Here is a 22331-nt window from a genome sequence, read left to right as displayed (position 1 = left end):
GGGTCTGTTGGCAAGTGAGGGCAAGCTGGTTGCAGCCCGGGCAGGATCTGCAGCTTCCCTCCTTCAGGATGTTCTCAGGCTCGGGCTAGTTGTACTAGAGGTGTGAGCGTCCCTGGGCTGAGGAGGCGGGTCACTTAACTCCTGGTTCAGGAGGGGGCCAGTATCGTGAGGTCACCTGGTGTCCTGGGTTTGGTCGGGACCCAAAAGCTCACGGTGGGTATTTGGCTGTTTGTTAAGGGAAGAGCTGTTGCTGAAGTGGGCCCAGCCTCCCTCACCTTCGGGCCACCGGGTGCTCTCCTCACCCACCACAGCCTCAGGGATCACCCCGTGGGCTGAGTACCTGGGATTTGCTGAGTCATAAGGCAGACGTGGTGGAACCACAGCTGGGAGCGGCCGAGTGCCCTTCCTGGTCCTAGATCCCACTCAGAGGACACTGCCTCCACAGGCTGGGTCCCAGGAGCTTCTGCAGCAGTCTCAGCAGGCACACCTGCCCGGGCCTCACACGCTTGTCTAGGAGGCTAGGAAGCCTGGGAAGGCGAGCCTCCGGCCTCTAGCCTCCCTCCAAATTCTGTAAAAGGGCTGTGTGTACTGGACAGCCCTCCAAGCAAGAAACAATAAAAAACGAAAAGCACCTTGTCTTAAGGGTACGACGTGATGTACTGTAGGGCAGGGGTTATGGGCAGAGCGCTAGAGCGACCTCCTGGTACAAATCCTGGGCTCAGCTACTCACTGGCTCTGTAATTTTGAGTAAGTAACTCCCCCTTCATAAACTGTCACTTCCTTATTTGTAAATTGGACACAATGAGAGTACTCATTTCATAGAATTGCTGTAAAGATAAGTAAAGCAAACTCATAAAGACTTTATAGAAGTGCTTAGTCAGCATTTATTCTATTTTAGTTAGTTCTGGGGTACCAGAAAGGGGACCCAGGGCCTCTCACATGCTGGGCAAGTGCTCTTCCACTGACCCACCTCCAGCCCCACAGTTTAACTATTGATGGACATTGACAAATTCCCTTTCTTCATAGGGCACCAGTACTGAATCTTCACCACAGATTGATTGATTGCAGTGCTGAGTGTCAAGTGGATTAGACAGGACCTCTCACCTGGTAGGCAAGCATGCTGTCACTGAGCTACGTCCCCCTCGAAAGTTCTTGTCCACCTAAGAAGCCACAACATTATTGTATTCTTTCACTATCCTTGTCCTAAATTATGCATATGTCTCAAGCTTAATTATAAAATTTTTACAGTCTATAATTCATATTCAATGTAAAAATAAAAATTGCTCTCTGTAATCCAAGTCATCAGAAGTAACCACTGTTAGTTCCATTGGTATGACAAAGGAAGGTTTGTCTTGTGGCTAGGCATAGTGGCACACATCTATTATCCCAACGAATCAGGAATCTGAAGCAGGAGGATCACAAGTTTGAGGCCAGCCTCTGCAATTAAGCAAGGGCCTGTGATCCCAGTGGCTGGGAGGCTGAGACAGGAGGATCTTGAGTTCAAAGCCAGCCTCAGAAATTTAGCAAGGCCCTAAGCAACTCAGTGAAACCCTGTCCCTAAATAAAATATAAAAAAAGGGCTGAAGATGCAGCTTAGTGGTTAAGTGCCCCTGGGTTCAATCTCCAATACCAAAAATAATAATAATAAATAAGTAATAATGGCTAGGGATGTAGTTCAGTAGTAGAGCATCCCTAGGTTCAACTCCCAGTACCACAGAAATAAATAAAGGAAGAAATATTTGTCTCTACAAATCCTTTTCTGTGAACATATAAAAAATAGGTATATTGGGGCTGGGGTTGTGGCTCAGTGGTAGAGTGCTCGCCTACATGTGCGAGTCACTGGGTTCGATCCTCAGCACCACATAAAAAAAATAAATGAATAAAATAAAGGTAATGTGTCCAACTATGACTAAAAAATTTTTAAAAAATAATAGGTATCGATCATTTAAATTATTAAATTTAATTAATTGAAACAATATAGTTTAGCTAATTTTGTTTTTGATACTGGGGACTGACACCAGGGCCTCACACATGCTAAGCAAGTGCTCTACCATTAAACTACATCCCCAGACTTTTTTAAAATTTTATTTTGGGCTGGGGTTATAGCTTAGTGGTAGAGCACTTGCCTTGCATGCATGAGGCCCTGGGTTTGATCCTCAGCACCACATAAAAATAAATAAATAAAAATAAAGATATTGTGTCCATCTATAACTAAAAAAATTTTTTTAAAGATTTCATTTATTTATTTATTTTTAAAGAGACAGTGAGAGAGGGAGAGACAGAGAGAATTTTAATATTTATTTTTTAGTTTTCGGCGGACACAACATCTTTGTTGGTATGTGGTGCTGAGGATCGAACCCGGGCCGCACGCATGCCAGGCGAGCGCGCTACCGCTGGAGCCACATCCCCAGCCCCTTAAAGATTTTATTTTAAGGGGTTGGGGTTGTAGCTTAGTGTTAGAGCTCTTGCCTTGCACACATGAGGCACTGAGTTTGATCCTCAGCAACACATAAAAAAAATAAAATAAAATAAAGGTATTGTGTTCATCTACAACTAAAATATATTCATTTAGAAAAAGATTTTTATTTTAAGACAGGTCTTGCTGAATTTCCCAGGCTGGCCTTGAACTTGCGAATGCTCTGCCTCAGCCTCCAGGGTGGCTGGGATCACAGGGATGCACCATCCCTGTGATCGATCCTTTTACTTTGAAAAATCACACTTATTGTTGCTTTGGCAAGCTTTTTCTAATTGCTGATGAGACTGGGTACCTTTTCTTATGTTTCTTAACCATTCATATTTCATTTTCGTATCCTGGGCATATCTTTGTGTTGCTTTCTTTTTTTCTTTTTAAAAAACAGAAATTCACCATCCTCTGACAGTTCTAGAAACTAGAAGTCCTAAATCAGGGTGGTCAGGAGGGCAGTGACCCTCTGAAGGTTCTGGAGGAGAATCCTTCCTGCTCCTTAGCTTTCTGTGGCTCTTGTCAAATTTTGACCACATCCTTGGCTGGGAACTGCGCTGCTCCAATTCTGCCTCCCATTTCTTCCCTATGGGTTCTTTTACTTTTACAATTGATTTGTTGGCGATCCTTCTAAATTAGGAACAGTCATTAGTTCTCAGGTTAAGTCTTATCTACTTATTTATTGGCTCTTTGTTTAAACCCATTTTATTTATTGGCTCAATGGAACCCAGGGGCGCTCTACCACTGAGCTACATCCCAACACTTTTATTTATTTGAGCCCGTGTCTCACTAAATTGCCAAGGCTGGCCCCAAGCTTGCAATCCTCTTGCCTCATCCTCCCAAATCACTGGGATTGTAGGTGTGTAAACCACGCTTGGCTGTTTCAACTTTCTTAAACATTCATCTCTGAACAGTCTTTTTTTTTTTTTCTTCTCCCATTGGTATTGGGAATTGCACCCAGGGGTGCTCTACCATTGAGCTACCTCCCCAACCCTTTTTTAAAAAATTTAAACAGGATCTCCATTGCTGAGGCTGGCCTTAAACCTGGAATCCTCGGCCTCTGCCTCCTGCAGGGATTACAGTGTGCACCAGCACACAGAGCCCTACCCAGCCTCTGGATAAACTTAGAGAGGAAGTCTGGAGCTCCCAATCCCACACTCTTCATTTCCCACGAGCACTTTCAGCATTTGTCCCTGTGAACCTGGGGTGATCCAGGGCGGGCAGTGAGGCTCTGTTCCAGGGTCCCCCAGCCCTGGTATAACTGAGGACAAGTGTCTAGACTCTTGTGTTTCGGGAACACTGGGAGAAGATCCCTCCCTTCTTCCCAGGCAGGATAGGAGCTGAGCTGGAAAAACGGGGCGGGCAGGGGGTGTCGGGCTCCCAGAGGGGGGATTTGTTCCTGCCCGTCCTGAGCCTTAGTAGAGAAACTGTGACTCAGGACGTGACTCCAGGGACCAAAGGTCCTTTCCAACCCCAGATACAACGGCTTTTATTTTCCTTTGGATATTTTATTTACAGTTTTGTAACATGTCCAAAATGGAAGTTTTATGAGAGGTTTTGATGCTTCCTTTGGGCCATTAACCAAGACTGATGTAATTCTTTCTTCCCAGGCCCTCACCTGAGGTGCCAGCCCAGGGAGGCTCTGTAAAGTGGGACTGTTGCGTAAAAGCCGTTTTACAGCTCTGTCTCAGCTCTTCTGGAGCCAGGCTTGGCACTGGAGGAGGGCTGGGGGGCACTGTGATGGCCAAGTGTTTTTTTACCTGTGTCCCTGTAATTAGAAGAGCTGCTACCTTTTCTAGACCCTATTTTTCTTGTTCATTAGATGTATCACAAGGGATGTAACTTCTGCCCTCGTCATTTTTAAACATTTATTTATTTATGTATCTTTAGTTTTAGGCGGACACATTAATTTCTTTTTATGTGGTGCTGAGGTTCGAACCCGGTGCCTCATGCATGGTAGGTGAGTGCTCTACCACTGAGCCACAGCCCCGACACTTTGTTTTGTTCTGAATCAGGGTCTCCTTAAGTTGCCTGGGCTGGCCTTGAACTTGGATCCTCTTGTTCAACCTACTCTTTTCTTCTAAGGTGGAGGTAGGACTGGGGCAATAAATCAGTGGTAGAGCATGTGCTGGGCATGAACAAAACCCTAGACTTGGTCCTCAGGAACCATACACACATACACACACAGAGACACACACGTAGGTAAAATAGTCAAAGAAAAAACATTGGTATTTTTGTAAAAGTTTTAAACACTAAATTGCTGAGGCTGGGGCTTGTACTCAGGGAAGGTCTCTACCACTAAGCCACATTCCCGAGCAACAGCTGCTTTTAAAATACCTTCCTTGGTTGCCTATGCCAATACATTGAGGTGTTTCCCCTGTTTTCTTCTAGTGGTTTCAAAGTTTGGGGTTTTTCATCAAGGTCTTTGATTCATTTGGGGTTGATTTCTACGTGGGGTGAGAGGTGGGGTCTAGTCTGGGTCTTTTACCTGTGGATACCCAGTTTTCCCATGGCTGTCTGTTGGAGAGGCTGTCTCTCCCGTGTGCGATTGGGCACCTTGGTTGGGGCTGAGTCGGCTGCAGGTGCGTGGTCCGTCTCCGAGTCTCCTGCTCCATTGGCCTGCGTGTCGTTTCTATGCCAGTGTCACGCTGCTTTTGTCATCATGGCTCTGCAGCATGTCTTGAAATCAGGCTTGTGAGGCGCTGACAAACGGGATTATATCAAACTACAAAGCCTCTACAGAGCAAAGGAGACAACCAACAGGTGAAGAGGCAGCCTTGAGAATGAGAGAACCTTCAGTGATTCATCTGACACTGGATTAGTACTAGAATATGTAAAGAACTCAAAAAAGCCTACAACCAAAGGACAAGTGATCCAATTTAAAAAGTGGATAAATGATCTGAATAGCTATTTCTCAAAAGAAATACAAATGATCAATAGCTATATGAAAAATGTTCTGAGATGTTCTGTTCTAAAATTTTTAGTCATCAGAGAAATGCATAAATGTGTATCTTAACTACACTAAGATTCCATCTCACCCTAGTCAGAATGGATGTGAGTGTGTGTGTGTCAAATGCTGGTGAAGATATGGAGAAAAAGGAGCCCTTACACACTGTTACTGGGAGTATAAGTTAGTGCAGCTACTATGGAAATCAGCATAAAAGGTTCTCAAAAAACCTAAAATAGAACTGCCACATGATTCAGCTATACCACTCCTTGGTATGTACAAAGGAGATGAATACCCATGTTTATTGTAACTCTATTCACAGTAGCCAAGATATGGCTAGGGGCCTGTCGACAGATGAATAGAGAAAATATCATATATACAATGGAATATCATTCAGCCATAAAGAAGAATGAAATTATGTCATTCCCAGAGAAATGGATGGAATGGGAGAACATTATGTTAAGTGAAATACACCAGACACGGAAAGACAAATGTCCCATGTTTTCTTTCATATGTGGAAACTAAAACAAAAACAGAACAACAACAACAATAACAAAACCTGAAAGTAGAAGAGGGACTATTATGTAAGGGAAAAGGGACTGGGAGGAGGTGGAAAAGGGGTGGAGAGGGATTGGGGGCCAGAGAGGGGAGAAGGGAGGATGGGTGGAAATGATTAGAGCATGATATATGCATGCATAAAAAGTCACAGTGAAACCCGTTAAGTAGTACAATTGATATGTGTTAATAACTTTTAAAATTTTTTTAAATTTTTCTTTTTTTTTTTTTTTTGAGTAGTTGTGGATGGACAGAATGCCTTTATTTCACTTGCTCATCCTTCAATGGTGCTAGGGATCGAATCCAGTGCTCACACATGCCAGGCAAGTGTTCTGCCACTGAGCTACGGCCCCAGCCCCAATAATAATTTTTAAGAAAACTTTATCATTAAGCCACGGCCCCTCCTCAGTGCTTCTGATGAAACCAAGCCACACTATAGTGCACTGAACTGGAAGACTTACTCCCTCGACCCGAGGTAACACTGCAGCCCAGGGGTGAGAAGGGCCACCCTAACACAAAAAGTAAACTGCGGGGCGAGGTTCCCAGCGTCAGCAGCAGCCAGGAGGATGATATTCCTAGCCGTTCCCAGGTGAAGAGGAAGCCTCTGTGTACCTCTCTGGTCACGCTCTTTATAGGCAGCCCTGGCAGAAGACAATCTTTTTAAACCATTTCTCCTCTCTGAGCCTTACTGTTACCCTGGGCCTCAGGTGTTGAACTCTGTCAATCAGAGACAAAGAGCAAGTGCCAACAGGTGGACTAATGGGTGAAGCTGCTTCTTCAATGTAAGAGGAAGAGAAAAAGCCGTGTGTGCTGCTGTGGTTTCTCCTGTGTCCTGGGGGCCCCGCAGCAGGGTGCCGGTTGTGTCTGGTAACAGGTTCTCAGTGGCTGCTTCCTCCTGGGGGCAGTGCTTGTGCTGGTCGTCAATATGAGAAGAAATGAGCAGAACAGGCTGGGCTGTGGCTCAGTGGCAGAGCACTTGCCCAGTACGCGTGAGGCCCTGGGCTCCATCCTCAGCACCACATAAAAAATAAATAAATAAAATAAAGGTATGTGTCCATCTACAACTAAAGAAAAATTAAAATTAAATTTTTTTACAAAGTGAGCAGGACAGGCCTCAGAGACTCTGCCGAGCTGGGGAGATCTCCCCCTGTCCCGCCTCAGGGCTCTGCGAGATGCCTCCTTCTCGTGCTGCGGTGGTCTGCATCTATCTGTGGTTTTCCGTGGTGGGGGTTGTTGCTGTTGTAGATGTCTGTGCTGTTTGTTTGCATACACCCTGTACCTACACACACACCAGTCCCAGGAAACTTTGTGCTCGGTCACTCTTACCTTATCCTACTTCCTTTACATTTATTTATCTCTTTGCTTGATTATTGGCTTTCTCCCCCAGAAGGTCATCTCTGTGAAGGCAGCAACGTCGCCTCGGTCACCGATCTGTTCATCATGCCTGGCTCCAAACCAGCGTCCAGAAATGGTTGTGGAGTGCAAGACTGTGCAAGTGGGTGTCTCCAGGCGGGCGGGGGACAGCTGCAGCCAGAGGGACCAGGGCTTGTCCTCCCTCCAACACGCGCTCTTCAGGCCTGCCTTCCTTCTCCTTATAACTGTTTTCCTTTAATACTTTTATTTGGGCTTTTAGCTACAAAAGTACTATATGCTTATTATTTTAAAAAACACTGCTGGGCATGGTGGCGCCTGACTCTAATCCCAGAAATTCAAGAGGCTGAGGCAGGAGATCATAAGTTCGAGGCCAGCCTGAGGGACTGCCTCAAAAAGTCTGCCTCAAAACAAAAGGGCTGGGGTTGTGGCTCCTGGTAAAGCACCCCTGAGTTCAAACCCCTGAGGGAGGGGGAGGGGAAAGAATGAAGAGAAAAAGGAGGGAGGAAAAGGGGAGATGAGGGGGGAGGAGAAAAGTATATAAAATGAAAGTGGAAAATATCTTCCTTGCAGTGCCCCCCTCCCCAGGCAACACCAGCTAGCACGTGGATGCAGACCCCTCATCTCCTTGTTGTTGTTGAATTTTCCTTAGTTGTCAATGGATCTTTATTTTATTTACTTTTATGTGGTGCTGAGGATCGAACCCAGCGCCTCTCTCCCACTGAGCCCCAGCCCCCCTTCATCTCCTTTTATTATTTTTTATCTTTTTGTTTTTAATTAACTTGCTTGTTTATTTATGGAACTGGGGATTGAACCCAGGGACACTCTACCAGCCCCTCGTGTTTTTTCTCATTTTGAGACAGAGTCCAGTAAGTTGCTCAGCTGGCCTCAAACTTGCCTCAGCCTCCCAAACCACTGGGCTGCCAGGAGGTGCCATGGCCACTGGCTCTCCTTGTCTCCTCTCTGCAGCACCATCTCTGCTGACCCTCCTCCCCGTCACCTCTGTTCAACTCAGCAGACAAGAGTCTCCACTTTTCTCCCCACCTCTGAGGAAGGGTCCCTCTGTCCTGGGACTTCCAAGAAACCAACCCCCCAACTTTCTGCATTCCTCTGTTCTTCTGCCTCCCCACTCTGCCTTCCCTCCAAACCAAACAAAGCAAAGCAAAATGAAGGAAAAGCAAAGCAGCTCAGAGAGACTGCAAAACTGGAATTGCAGGGGCTGGGTGGGCGATCTACTCTGCCATCAGCCAGGGGCTTGGGTGCTTCCCGTGCCTGAGTTTCTTCATGGGTAAAATGGACGCGGTGGGGCTGGGGTTGGGGCTCAGAGGTAGAGCACTTGCCTAGCATGCAGGAGGCCCTGGGTCCGATCCTCAGCACCACATAGAAATAAATAAATAAAGATATCGTGTCCACCTATAACTAAAATATAAATATTAAAAAAATAGACATGGCATTACCTACGAGATTACAAGATCACAGCAAAGAGCCAAGAAGCTGACGTGTACCAGCTGCTTCATGCACGTTGATTTAATTCACCTCCCAACATCACTCCCTCTTACTGGAGTTTGATTGCTTCCCTTTTGTTTTGATTTTGCTAGAGATAAAGAATACCAAATTTCTTTTTTTCCTACATTAGATTATTCTTACAGACTAATTCCATCACCTCCCTCCCTTTTTGTTCACTAGGTTTAGCCTGTTTTTCGTCACCTCCCATCTTCCCCATCAATGGTCTTGGAACCTGCGGAAAGAGGCACAAGGATCACAGTGTCACCACCTGTAATCCCAGCCACTCAAGAGGCTGAGAGAGAAGGATTGCAAGTTTGAGGCCAGCCTCAGCAACTTAGGGAGACCCTGTCTCAAATTAAAAAATAAAAAGGCCTGGGGATGTGGCTCGGTGGTGAAATACTCCTGGCTTCAATCCCCAGTGCCAAAGGAAAAGGTCCAAAGTCATCCGGCCGAGGGTGGGAGGGAACAGGAGAGCTAGCCACAGCCCACCCTCCCACACAGCAGCCACCCAGCCCCCACAGGGCCTGGGGAATTCACTTCTCAGAGCCAACGTTCTGAGAAGTCCCGCTGTAGGTCTCTTAACACCCCCCCCTTCCAGGGCTGCGCTTTATCTTGGCTGCGAACAGTAGAAATGCAGTGGGCCCCGCCCAGCCTGGCCCCCCATGCAAGCTGTTTCTGGGCAGGGGTGCCAACATGGGGGTCATCAGCACCAGGGTCAGTTTGGGCTGCTCCCCAGCCACCAACTCTTGCTGTGAATTCCAGAGTCACCCAGCTGTGGTTAGCCTACTACACCTAGGGAGGTGCAGATCGCACTGGGGAAGGAGCTCTTCAGCTCTTTTTTTTTTTTTTTTTTTAAGAGAGAGTGAGAGAGTGAGAGAGGAGAGAGAGAGAGAGAATTTTTAATATTTATTTTTAGTTCTCGGCGGACACAACATCTTTGTTGGTATGTGGTGCTGAGGATCGAACCCGGGCCGCACGCATCCCAGGCGAGCGCTACAGCTTGAGCCACATCCCCAGCCCGCTCTTCAGCTCTTGAGAAACAAAATCAGGAGGATTTAGCAGATGTTTCTGCCAACTGGGCTCAGTCTGGAAGCCCCAGATCCATCTGTGCCAGAAGAAGGCAGAGGCCCTGGGAATTTTTCTGTGAGCAGTTGGCCCCTTTCCCTGGACTGCCTCCCCTTGCAGGGCCCAGATTGGGACAGCTTTCCCCACCCAGCTCACGGACTCCAGAGCAAGAGTTCAGTGAGAAAGGCTGGGGGTGCCCTGGAGAAGCCACTCAGAGCAGCCAGGTCGGAGCACAGAACCATGTAAGAGCCGGTGGTCAACAACAGACTCAAGGACAGACAAAATACGTCTGCAGGTTTCTGAGAGGTAATGATTCCAGAACTTTTGATGAGAGGCAGGGGTGGGGTTGCTTTTTCTTGCAGGTCTTGGAGGGTGGGTTACCTCGAGCCAAAAGGAGAGTGGAAAAGAAGTAGGAAATGAGGACCCCAGGAGGAGGAGGAGAGTCGGAGATCGGGATGAAGGCAGGATGAGCGGAAACAGCCTGGAGACCGGGAGATGGCACGACAAGAAAGCAGCTCTCAGGGGTGTCCCCTGTGGTCGGCTGCACACGAGGCTGGCTTTGATGCCTGGCTGGCTGATGGTACCAGGGTAAGGATCACAAACAGAGGGGTTGGATGACATGGGGGATAAGGGAGGGTCCCTGCTGTGGACAGCTACAGAGGGTCCTCCTTGGTGGGCACATGGCCCCTCACTGATGGGAACCAGGACACTCATGGCACCAAAGCCCAGTTTTGTGTGTTTTTTGACCAGTTCAGTATGATCCCACAGAATAGTGGGGTGTGTCGTTCCCTATTTGTACCTGCACACGATACACGATGTAAACAGTGTCGACCACTTCACTCCCCTTGCCCCACCCTGCAGCCCATCCTTCCTTCCTTCTCTCCCTCCCTTCCTCCCTCTCCCCCACTCCTTTCTTCACAATGGATCTATATCAGATATTTCTACATGATTATTTGGTACAGAGAACTTTCTCTCCAGCCTTGTCAGTCCCACTCTCTAGCTGCACCTGTCAGAAGCCAAAGGTGACTCACAGTGCCTCACTTGAGCTCCTGTTATCCCATCAAGGCCTCTCCTTTCAATGTCCCTGTGGCTCTTTCTACTGAAGATCTTAAGCCCAGACTCTACCCTTTTCCCCGTCCAATAAAAACCTCACCCAGAGCTTTCATCCAGGAAGATGAAAGTGGCTGGTGCAGTCACAGACTCAGCAGTTCCCTGAAGAGTGGGGACAGGGGTTTTGCTGCACAAACAGCCAACTCTGAGGAAAGACGGGGTCCCAGGCTCCAAGGTGGAGACCACTGGGGAGGGTGGTCTCCCTCTCATCCAGCCCTTCAAACACTGGATTCTTGGGATGAGGGCGACCCCAGAGGCAGTTAGCAGGATTAGGCCTCAGCCCCGCTTTGAGTCACTCTGCTTCAAGGTCTGCAGCGAGCTGTGGTTTTACTGACCCTGGTGCCTTGTTCTCAGAAGCGTGGCCACCCTGAGCAGTCACTGGCTATCCAGTGACTTGCAGGATAGAGACCCTGAGGGGTTTCTGGCTATCACAAGACCAGTTGGGGACAGTAGCATCTGTTGGCTGCCCTCAGGTCCTGCCTTCCACCCCGCCCCAGGGCTACTGAGGCAGGGGGCTGGGAGATGAGGGGGAGGCACGCCACTTTCACCACTGGAGGTTTATGAGGGTAATAATAGGCACTGCGGGTTCTAACTCTACTTCAAAGCTCAAGGGGAATAAATGGTTTGGGGAAAAGTGGAATCCAGACCCATTTGTCACCTCTGGTTCTGTTGGAGCAGCTGTGGCAGAAAGCCATGGGTGGGGAGTCCCTGGGTGAGCAAGACTGTGCCTTTTGGAGCATGGGGGACTGGAATAAGAGGAAGACCTTAGCGGGGAGCAGACTCTGGCTGTAGAAGAAGGAACAGACAGGCCCGCAGCCCCTGGTACCGCCAAATGCCAACAGAGAGGTCCAAATACAGAGGTGAGCATCTGAGGCACAAGAGCATGGACATGCACACACTCACACAAACAGACCCTCCACGCAGGCACATCCGCACGCACATCCACACAGGTACACACACATGCAAGCACATAGTAACACATGTGCACACTCATGCAGGCTCATACACAGAGGTACATGCACGGGTAACACAGGAGCATGCGCATACACAGATTGTCACTTACGCAGGCACCCACCAAAGGCACAGACCATCTGCATAAGCCCAGGCTCCCCCACACACAAACGCACACACAAACACATACCCTGTAACTCAAGCACCAACTGCCAGGAAGCTTGAGAGAGTCCTGGCCAGCTGCCCTGTGCAGTTCAGCCTGGGCTGCAGCCTAGTCCCTCCCCTGCCCCACCCCGCCCCCAATTGGTTGTACAAATTCCCTCCCTTTGCCCCTTCCGCGACACAGCCTGCCTTGGACACCAGCAAAGCTCTCTGCCTCCCCTCTGCCTGCTCCTGGCAAACCCGTCGGAACCAAAGCTTACCAGTCAGCAGCATGGGTAAGAGGGGCTTCCAGAAATCGCACACTGGCCACCCTTTGTCTGCCGCCTCTAGTTTTTTTTTTTTTTTCCTCTAGTTTAAAGGATCCTCCCTCCAGGAAATGCCTCAAAACTGGAGAGGAGGGAGCAGTTGGAGAAGGAAGGATTGAACTCTTCTCCATTTTTCTCCTCTGCACACAGGTTTCCCTCTCTCTCTTTCCCCCTTGCATTCTCCAGCTTAGCCAGAGGCTAAGGCAGAGGCAGGGCCAGGCTGCCTTCCTGCAGCAGAGATTCTTAGAGAAATCCCTCATGTCGCTGTAGGAGATAGACAATCCTGCTTTCAGCCCTGGGCTGGCTTCTTATTCCAGGGAGGAGGGAGCCCAAGCCTTCAATGCCCAAGTCTCTTTCTGGCTGCTCCACGCAGAAAGTCAGGGGGGGAAGTCCCACACTCTCTCACTGGGGACCTGTTTCAGTGTCCTCTCCATCCCACAGTCCTTCTATTCCTCCATCTGTAGCTTCTGGGTGTCAGGCTGAGGAGTGTGGGTTTGGGAGGGAGTGTTGGTGTCCTTGTCCCTTGGAGCTGGCCCTTCCCTGGGCTGGCAGAAGGCTCAGCAGCCAGACTGGCATAGAAAACCCACTTGAGTTTTCCCAAGGTTCATCCCAAACCCAAGATGCTCAGAGACCTAGCCTGAGATGCTTACGACAGAGGTCACCTTGGGAAAGAGGAGTGACATTCCCTCAACCGAAGTGGCCTGCACAGCCTGACCCTGGGAAATCTGGGGGGAGTGGGCAGAGCTGGGCTGGGCAGATGCCATGGAACCAGTCACCCTTGGCAGCACCTTTACTTCTCTGCAGTTTGGCTCTGCAGTTTTTGTGTCTCTGTTTTTTGTTGTTGTTGTTTTTCGTTTTGGTACCGGGGATTGAACCCTGGGTGCTTAGCCACTGAGCCACGTCCCCAGCCCTTTTTTATGTTTTATTTAGAGATGGGGTCTGGCTGAGTTGCTCAGGGCCTCGCTAAATTGCTGAGGCTGGCTCTGAACTCAAGATCCTCCTGTCTCAGCCTCCCCAGCCACTGGGATTACAGGTGTGCACCACTGCGCCTCACCTCGCATCTGTTTTGGTGACTTGGAGTTTGTGAACCTCCTTCTCATCCCCCTGACATCCTGTGCCAAGCTCTGCCATGACTTGGTTGTATAGCAGAACAAGTCTCCTTAATTTCTTTGGACAGGATCTCACGATCTCTCTCTATCTCTCTCTCTCTCTCTCTCTCTCTCTCTCTCCAACCCCTACCCAATCTGGAGCTCTCTCTCTCAGGACAGCAAGAGGGACCTGGCATGCTCTTCCCTGATCTCACAGCCCTACCCATATTTATATATAATCATTTCATAATTCCAGCCTTTTGCAAACATTGCCTTATTTACCCATGTTTCTACACACTTGTCTTTTATATATTTTTTTTACTTGGAAGTGCTTGTGAATATGTTGTCTTATTTGACTTTCAAATCTACCTCCTCTAATCGAGTCGGTGTCAAATCTGGAACTTGCAGTCAGGTTTCTGGGGTCTGAAATGCTGTTGCTGCTTCTCAGCTTCCCAGACACTGGGCTGCTACCAGCCGGGGTCCCGCCGGCTCTGGCAGGGTTCCAGCCCCTCCTAGTGCAGAGGCTGGCTTCTGACTACCCCTGGCCTACGTGTGTCCCAGGGCAGGCGGGAGGCAGCGTCCTGTCCTCGGAACTCCACTCCAGGACGTCATCCAGCTGCGGCTCCCCCTAGGTCATCCTTCCTGGCTGGCCCCAGACTCCCACACTGGGGGTCCCAGCTGTCCTTCACAGAGGCTGACTGTGGCCCTGAGGGTCCGACTTCAGGGACAGGAGGGCCATTCCCTACGACTGCAGGGGGTAGGGGAGTGGAAACTGGCCAGAATAGCCTTGAACCCCAGCCTCCTCTCCCTGTCTGGATGGGTTATATAATCCAGAGCTGGGCCGCCCTCTGGGGACAGGCCCTAGGAGAGAAAAGCAGGAAGTGTCCTCTGGCCCTGCCGGGGATACACTGTGTAAACACCGCGGTGAAGATTGCTAAGAAGACCTTCCTACTCCCTGAGGACTACCCCTCCAGAACCACCAGGGTTCACTGGGAGCCCTCGTGTACGTCTCGGGGAAGCCCGCGTGGTGTTCTTATCATCCCCTTTTACAGACCAAGCAGAAATTGAGCCCAAGAGGTTATGTAATTTGCCCAAGTTCCCGTGGTAATCAGAGGTGGGCTGAGGTTGGGACCCAAGTCCATGTCACCACCACTGTGCCACATGGTCTCTGCTGTGCTTGCCTTCTCCACCTGCCCTGGGCCCTGCTGGAGTGTCTGTCCTCCCACACCGTCACCATCGTCAGGGATGAAGTGGTGGCGGGTGACACAGGCCAGGGTGGTGCAGCTAGGGCCGCGAGGGGCCTGGAGTGGGGCCCTGGACGGCAGCGCGTCTGCCTCAGCCTGCCAGGTGTGTGTTGCAGGTGGAAGGGAGGAGCCCTGTCCTCCGGAGCAGGCTCTAGCCAACGTGTCCACTCTTTCCACAGCAACCAAATGTGGCAAGTGCGGTCCCGGCTACCCTACCCCCTTGGAGGCCATGAAAGGTAACTGCCCTCAACTGATTCCAAGGCTGGCAGGGGTGGGGGACCTCAGGCCTGGCCTCAGCCCCCTGGCACACCCAGGGCTGCCCCCAACACTCCTCCCCAACCCACTACCCCCTCTGCCTGCTTATTACCTTCCAGGTCCCCGGGAGGAGATTGTCTACTTGCCCTGTATTTACCGAAACACGAGCATTGAGGCCCCGGATTATCTGGCCACTGTTGATGTTGACCCCAAGTCTCCCCAGTACTGCCAGGTGAGGCAGGCCTTGGCCCTCCCCAGCCCTGGACCCTGCACTGCCCTTCCTAGCCTTCTTAGTCCTCCCTGGGTGTGGTGGTGCAAGACGCACACTACACATCTACACCCCTACGCACACTCACCTACAGACAAATCCAGCTTAGGCTGTGATTCAGACCAAAATGAATCCCTGGGGATGCTTTTCTGAAAGTGCACAGAGGTGTCCCGTGGGCAAGCCTCACCTCGGTTCCCCCTCCGTCCTAGGTCATCCACCGGCTGCCCATGCCCTACCTGAAGGACGAGCTGCATCACTCAGGATGGAACACCTGCAGCAGCTGCTTTGGGGACAGCACCAAATCCCGAACCAAGCTAATGCTGCCCAGTCTCATCTCCTCCCGTATCTATGTGGTGGATGTGGGCTCCGAGCCCCGGGCCCCAAAGCTGCACAAGGCATGTCCTCTGCCCTTGCTGGCTGGGAGACCCAACGCACCTGCCAGTCCATCAGTCTATAGGCAGGAAGCCCCTCGTAAACCAGCTGCCTCCTCCTCTGTGCAGGGTGCAGCTTAGGGGCAGGGAGGGAGGTTAGAGGCGAGATTTCAGGGGAAAGCTTCCTAGGCGTGCTAAGTCGTCATCTCCATCACTGAGCACCAGGGCACCAGGGAAGAGGAAAGAGGTTCTCGTTCTACTCTGACAAGAGAAAGGAAGCATTTCCCCCAACCCAGTTTTGTGTGGAACCCAGGGGTGCTCTACCACTGAGCTACATCTCCAGCCCCTTTTATTATTTATTTATTTATGCCTTTACTTTACTTTTTATTTATCTTTATGTGGTGCTGAGGATTGAACCCAGGACCTCGCATGTGCTAGGCGGGTGATCTACCGCTGAGGCACCCCCCCCAGCACCCCTGACAGCCCTTTTTTTTTTTTTTAGTTTTTAGTTTTAGGTGGACACAATATCTTTTTTTTTTTTAAGAGAGAGTAAGAGACAGAGAGAGAGAGAGAGAGAGAGAGAGAGAGAGAGAATTTTTTAATATTTATTTTTTAGTTCTTGGCGGACACAACATCTTTGTACGTGGTGCTGAGGATCGAACCCAGGCCGCACGCATGCCAGGCGAGCGCGCTACCGCTTGAGCCACATCCCCAGCCCCACAATATCTTTATTTTACATTTATGTGGTGCTGAGGATCAAACCCAGTGCCTCGTGTATGCTTGGTGAGCGCTCTACCACTGAGCCACAAACCCCCCACCTCCACCCCACCCCCGCCAGCCCTTTTTATTTGGAGACAAGGTCTCTGGTCTTGAATGTGAGATCCTCCTGCCTCAGCCTCCTGAGCTGCTGGGATTCAGGTGTGCTCCACGATGACTGGCTTCCTCGCCAGTTGAGTTCAGGCTTCCCTTAGGCAGAAACCTCCAGTTCTTCCTCTGTTTGTTCATATCCTCTTGGTGCCAGTCGCTCACTGTGCTGGTTGCTGCTGATATAAAGTTGACACTGGCACATGCCCAGCCTGGGAGGGGCTTAGGGGCCCCTTCAGGACAGATAAGGGAAGAACTGGTGCTCTCCACCTGGGAAGTTATTAGCAGCCTCTCTGACTCTTGCTTCTCTGTAGAAGTCGCCAGGCTGAGTCTTTGTCATATTCCCACAGGAAGAGTTGTGATCATGATGTGAAGGAAGAGAGGACAGTAGAGGGTGGAGGTAGGGAGTGGAGAACCCCTGGCCCCGCAGAGTTCTGACCCAGTGCCGCCCTCTCCAGGTCATCGAGCCCCAGGAGATCCACACCAAGTGCAACCTGGGCTACCTCCACACCAGCCACTGCCTGGCCAGTGGGGAGGTCATGATCAGCTCCCTGGGAGACCCCAAGGGCAACGGAAAAGGTACCTGCTGGCACCGTGTGAAATGCAGAAAGTGTCTGTCCTTGGGGGAGCAATGGAGTAGAGGACCAGGGGCACCAACAGGCCAAGTCCCATGCAATATCTAAAATGTTACCACGTAACTTCCGTGTTTTCAATGATGTCTCTGAAGATGAGCCTTGACTGATGAGTTTAGTTAAAAGGCATAGGTAGAACAGTCTGCACTGAGCAATGTGAACGCAGACACGGTCCCAGATAACACATCTATTTAATATCAGGCCTGGCGAGGGCTCGAGTAGATCCCACAACGCTCGAGACTCAGTCTTCACATTTCCCTCTCACATACGGAATGATCAGGACTCACACTTAGGTATACGGTGTGCCAGACGCAAACTATGGAACAGACGCTGATTACGATTCCTGTTTTGTAGATAAGAAAGTGGGGGTGCAAACTGGCTAACTGACCGAACCAATATCACAGAGATAATAAGTCACAGAGCTGGGACTCGAACGCAGCAGTCGGGCTCCAGAATCCATGTTCTAGTGGCCACTCTGCACTGCATGTCTCAGAGCCCCTCCCCTCCAAGGTCTGGAGTGGGATATCAGCTAAGGTCATTCAGCCAAGGGTACTGTCCAGAAGACGGGAGGAATGCGATATTCCTAGACTTAACAGTACTCAGGAGGAGACATCTGGTGTGTTGGCAAAGACATGAAGCTGCTTGACACCCACAGCCAGGGAGGAGGGCCACTTGGATTGTGGGAGGCTGGGGAAGAGAAGCACTGGGTCCTGAGTTCCAGAAGGTACCTTGCCTTGAAGGGAGGTTAGGAGAAGATTGAGGATAGAGGGAGACGGAGACCCAGGGAAGGAGGCCCCACCTCTCACCTGGCCATCTCTGGGAGGGACCCTTTGCACGCCCGGTGGAGGAGGGGGACAGACAAAGGGCTTCAAGTCTCCTGGAGGTGGCGGTGGGAGCTGAGAGCGGGTGGAGGCTCTGGTGCCTCTACCTGACACCCTCCTCCCTTCCCTGCCCAGGGGGTTTTGTGCTGCTGGATGGGGAGACCTTTGAGGTCAAGGGGACATGGGAGCGGCCCGGGGGAGCTGCCCCGATGGGCTACGACTTCTGGTACCAGCCTCGACACAACGTCATGGTCAGCACCGAATGGGCACCTCCCAATGTCCTCAAGGATGGTTTCAACCCTGCTGACGTGGAGGCAGGTGAGAAGCCCCCGTGGGCTGCAGAAGCCTGGAGCCACAGCCCTGTCCTGCTGCTCCAGCCCCACTCCAAGTCTTCTGCCTTCTTCCCTTGTCGTGAGGACCCCAGACTCTGGGGTTGTGGTGTGGGGTGTGTCGAATGCGCAGACGGCCTTCAGCATCCTTCTGATCCCCCCCCTCCTTGCCACCTTCTTCCCTAGTCCCTGCCCCACCTATGCCCATGCCCTCCCTGCCCCACCCACCACCCATCTTGAGCCCGTCCTTCGGCTCTCCCCCCACCCCAGGGCTGTACGGAAGCCACCTACACGTGTGGGACTGGCAGCGCCACGAGATCATACAGACCCTGCCTCTGAAGGATGGGCTCATTCCCCTGGAGATCCGCTTCCTGCACGACCCAGCTGCTGACCAGGGATTTGTGGGCTGTGCCCTGAGTTCCAGCATCCAGCGCTTCTTCAAGAATGAGGTATCGTGGGGCTGGGGATGTGGCTCAAACGGTAGCGCGCCCGCCTGCCATGCGTGTGGCCCGGGTTCGATCCTCAGCACCACATACCAACAAAGATGTTGTGTCCGCCGAGAACTAAAAAATAAATTAAAAAAAAAAAAAAAGAATGAGGTATCGTGCCCCCTGCGGCCCTTGGCTCCCAGCCATCTTGTCAGCCAGGGTTTTGTGAGGGTGCCCCCTGATTCCACCAGGCCAGGCTGCTCCGGGAACAGACCAAGGCCACATGCCCTGCCTGTCTTCTCACAGCGCAGGCTGATTGCTGCCTTGTCTGTTTTCCTTTGCTATAACTGGCTACCGTGGTCAGAGTGATTTATGTAAAGAGTCAAGATCTATTTCCCACCCAGGTCTGGATCCGGGTTGGGAGGTTCAAGGTCAAGGAGAGGCATCTGGGAATTCAGAATCCCCGGGAGGCACAGGGCATCACCTAGTGACAGGAGTGCAAACAAGGGACAGCCAAACTTTTCTAATAAACCCACTCTCAAAATAACCCATTAACCTATTCATGAATCAACCCACTCATGAGAGCTCTGCCCTGATCACCCCTCACAGGTCCCACACGTCCTACCTCTTAGCATCTCACAATGAGGATTAGAATGCAACGTGAATCTTGGTGGAGACATCCGGATCATAGCACACTAGAACCCTAACTGGCCATACGTATTCATTTACTCAAAAACTACTCAGTGCCAACGCGGTGGCACATGCCTATAATCATTGCAAATCAGGAGTCTGAGGCAGGAGGATCACAAGTTTGAGGCCAGCCTCTGCAACTTAGCCTACCTCAAAATAAAAAACAAAGGGCGGGCTGGGACTGTGGCTTGGTGGCAGAGCGCTTGCCTAGCATGTGTGGAGCACTGGGCTTGATCCTCAGCACCACATAAAAATAAACAAATGAAATAAAGGCATGCTGTCTATCTCCAACTACAAATTTTTTAACAAAGAGAAAAATAATAAATATATAAATAGGGCTGGGGGTGTAGCTCAGTGATAGAGTGGCCCTGGGTTCAATCTTCAGGACCACAAAAGAAAAAGAGGAAAAAAATAAGTAAAGCTATTTCAGTGGGAGGCGGTGTGCTAGGCTGGGACTGACAGGGTAAAGCAGACACAAACATGGCCTCCGGGACCTGCACGGAAGGGGCCCTCGTGGCAAGCAGGCCCCTACCCTCGCCCTTCTAACCCCCCACTCTCACAGCTCAGCTCGCAGCCTCCTGATCTCACCCTCTACTTCCCAATGTAGGGAGGCACTTGGTCAGTGGAGAAGGTGATCCAGGTCCCCCCAAAGAAAGTCAAGGGCTGGATGCTGCCTGAAATGCCAGGTGAGTGCCTGGAGCAGGTCGGGAATGGCCTGCCGCTTCCTGAGGCCTGGGGAGCAAGAGTCCTTAGGCCTCTGAGCCCACCCCCTCTCCCCCAGGCTTGATCACTGACATCCTGCTGTCCCTGGACGACCGCTTCCTCTACTTCAGCAACTGGCTGCATGGGGACCTGCGGCAGTATGACATCTCCGACCCTCAGAAGCCCCGCCTCACTGGACAGGTGGGGTCCAGCAGTCTGAGAAGGGGGGAAGGAGAAGTGTCTGGGATGGGGAGAAGGGTGTAAAAGAGCTGGGGGGCCATGGGGGGAGGTGGGGAGCCAGCCGGGGACTGGACCCTGAAGGAAGCTAGCTGCTCTTCCTGCGAGGCCCCAGACGCTCACTATTGTCCCCTCCCCCTCAACACCTCCCCACCCAGATCTTCCTTGGGGGCAGCATCGTGAAGGGAGGCTCTGTGCAAGTGCTGGAGGACCAGGAGCTCCAATGCCAGCCGGAGCCCCTGGTGGTCAAGGTGAGGACTTCTCCCTGTCCCCACCCTCCCCCAGTCCCTGTCCAGGAGCGTGCAGCGGCCGGGCATGGCGGGCGTCTTCTTGAGGTTCGGGTAGTGCTCAGGCTCCCCTCCTAGGATCTGGTATTCTTGAGTTTTATTTTATTTTTTTTTATTTTTTTTTTTTAAAGAGAGAGAGAGAGAGAGAGAGAGAGAGAGAGAGAGAGAGAATTTTTAATATTTATTTTTTTAGTTATTGGCGGACACAACATCTTTGTTTGTATGTGGTGCTGAGGATCGAACCCGGGCCGCACGCATGCCAGGCGAGCGCGCTACCGCTTGAGCCACATCCCCAGCCCCTATTCTTGAGTTTTAAAATTCCATTCTCCCAAGGGAAAACGGGTGGCCGGAGGCCCTCAGATGATCCAGCTTAGCCTAGATGGGAAACGTCTGTACGTCACCACATCTCTGTACAGTGCCTGGGACAAGCAGTTTTACCCTGATCTGATCAGGTGAGAAGCAGACTCTCTGGGCTCCCCTCTAACACCCTCCTCTCCCAGAAGGCTCATGGGGTTTCTGAAGACTCCTTGGGGTCCCCATCCGCATCCCCACCACATAGATGGCCCATTCAGACCCTGCTCACTCCCTACACCCACTCCCTACACCCACAAGACCTGGAGGGGAGGGAGTGTCCTCACTTATCCCCTTTCCTTTTTCCACCAGGGAGGGCTCTGTGATGCTGCAAATCGATGTCGACACTGAAAAGGGGGGGCTGAAGTTGAACCCCAACTTCCTGGTAGACTTTGGGAAGGAGCCCCTTGGGCCAGCCCTAGCCCATGAGCTCCGCTACCCAGGAGGTGACTGCAGCTCTGACATCTGGATCTGAAGTCCAGCCCTCGAGCCCCTCCCGCCACCTTCTGAGCCCTCCCTTCAGAGGGACTTGGCCTCTGCCCCTAGGCAGTTTGTCCTGCCAAAGCCACGCTGAGACTGTTGAAACACACGGAACGGCATCTCTGTTGCTGGTCACTCCTGTGCGGTTTTACATGAGCCCCCAAAGCACCAAGCAATAAACTGATGAACCTGTTCTCAGACCACCTTGTCTTTGCAGGGCATGGGACTCCTCTTCCACCGACCGCTGTTGCCACACGCAACTAAATCAGTCAGGGTCACTCCATGCGAATAGGGTTGGCACGAAATAATCACACCGAGACAGAGAAAATACCCTTTTCTTGGGGTTCAGCGGTGGCTCCCCGTCCCCAGCTCCCACAAGGGAAGCAAGAGAGGCAGACCCAAGGGAGAGAGCACACCTGCCTGAAGCCCTGTTTATTGAAGGGAAGTTCCACCCAAATGAGGCAAGGGATTGGGTTTCAGGGGGGTGTGGCCCAGTCCCATTGGGTGATGCCCACTCCCCTGGCCTCATTCCCCCCCCCAGCGGAGATGGGGGTCCCCCTGCCTCCCCGGCAGGGAAGCCATCTCCACACTTCCATCACTCGAGGCTCATGCTTACGGTGGCCCCCGACAGACCCTTTCTCTCTTGCATGGGGTCATGGTGACTAGTTCACACCATAACTAGGGTTCTGTCTAAAGGACACGAGGGTTGCACGCCTCCTGTCTCAGCCGTCTAGGTGTGCGCCTCTGCGCCCAGCTTCCCTTTATTTTCAGGCTGATCATGGTCTCATCTCTCTACACGGGACCCTACACCACTGAAACACACCGCAAAAACAATGCCAAAACAGACAACC

At 51.2% G+C, this 22331-nt stretch overlaps 1 protein-coding gene across 1 annotated transcript; it reads left to right on the top strand.

Moving 5' to 3' along the window:
- Positions 1-12279: 12279 nt before the first annotated feature.
- On the top strand, positions 12280-21673 carry SELENBP1 (selenium binding protein 1). The gene is made up of 12 exons (XM_081308270.1): positions 12280-12403; positions 14945-15001; positions 15140-15252; positions 15498-15683; positions 16982-17102; positions 18112-18294; positions 18576-18754; positions 20031-20109; positions 20205-20326; positions 20521-20613; positions 20983-21101; positions 21313-21673. The coding sequence occupies exons 1-12, from the start codon at positions 12400-12402 to the stop codon at positions 21473-21475; spliced, it is 1419 nt and encodes a 472-aa protein (XP_081164396.1). The 5' UTR covers positions 12280-12399; the 3' UTR covers positions 21476-21673.
- Positions 21674-22331: the final 658 nt, after the last annotated feature.

Source organism: Spermophilus citellus (assembly GCF_964194105.1).
Source record: "Spermophilus citellus genome assembly, chromosome: 9".
In the NCBI taxonomy this organism is placed as follows: domain Eukaryota; kingdom Metazoa; phylum Chordata; class Mammalia; order Rodentia; family Sciuridae; genus Spermophilus; species Spermophilus citellus.
This window is presented reverse-complemented; position numbering and strand designations above follow the sequence as displayed.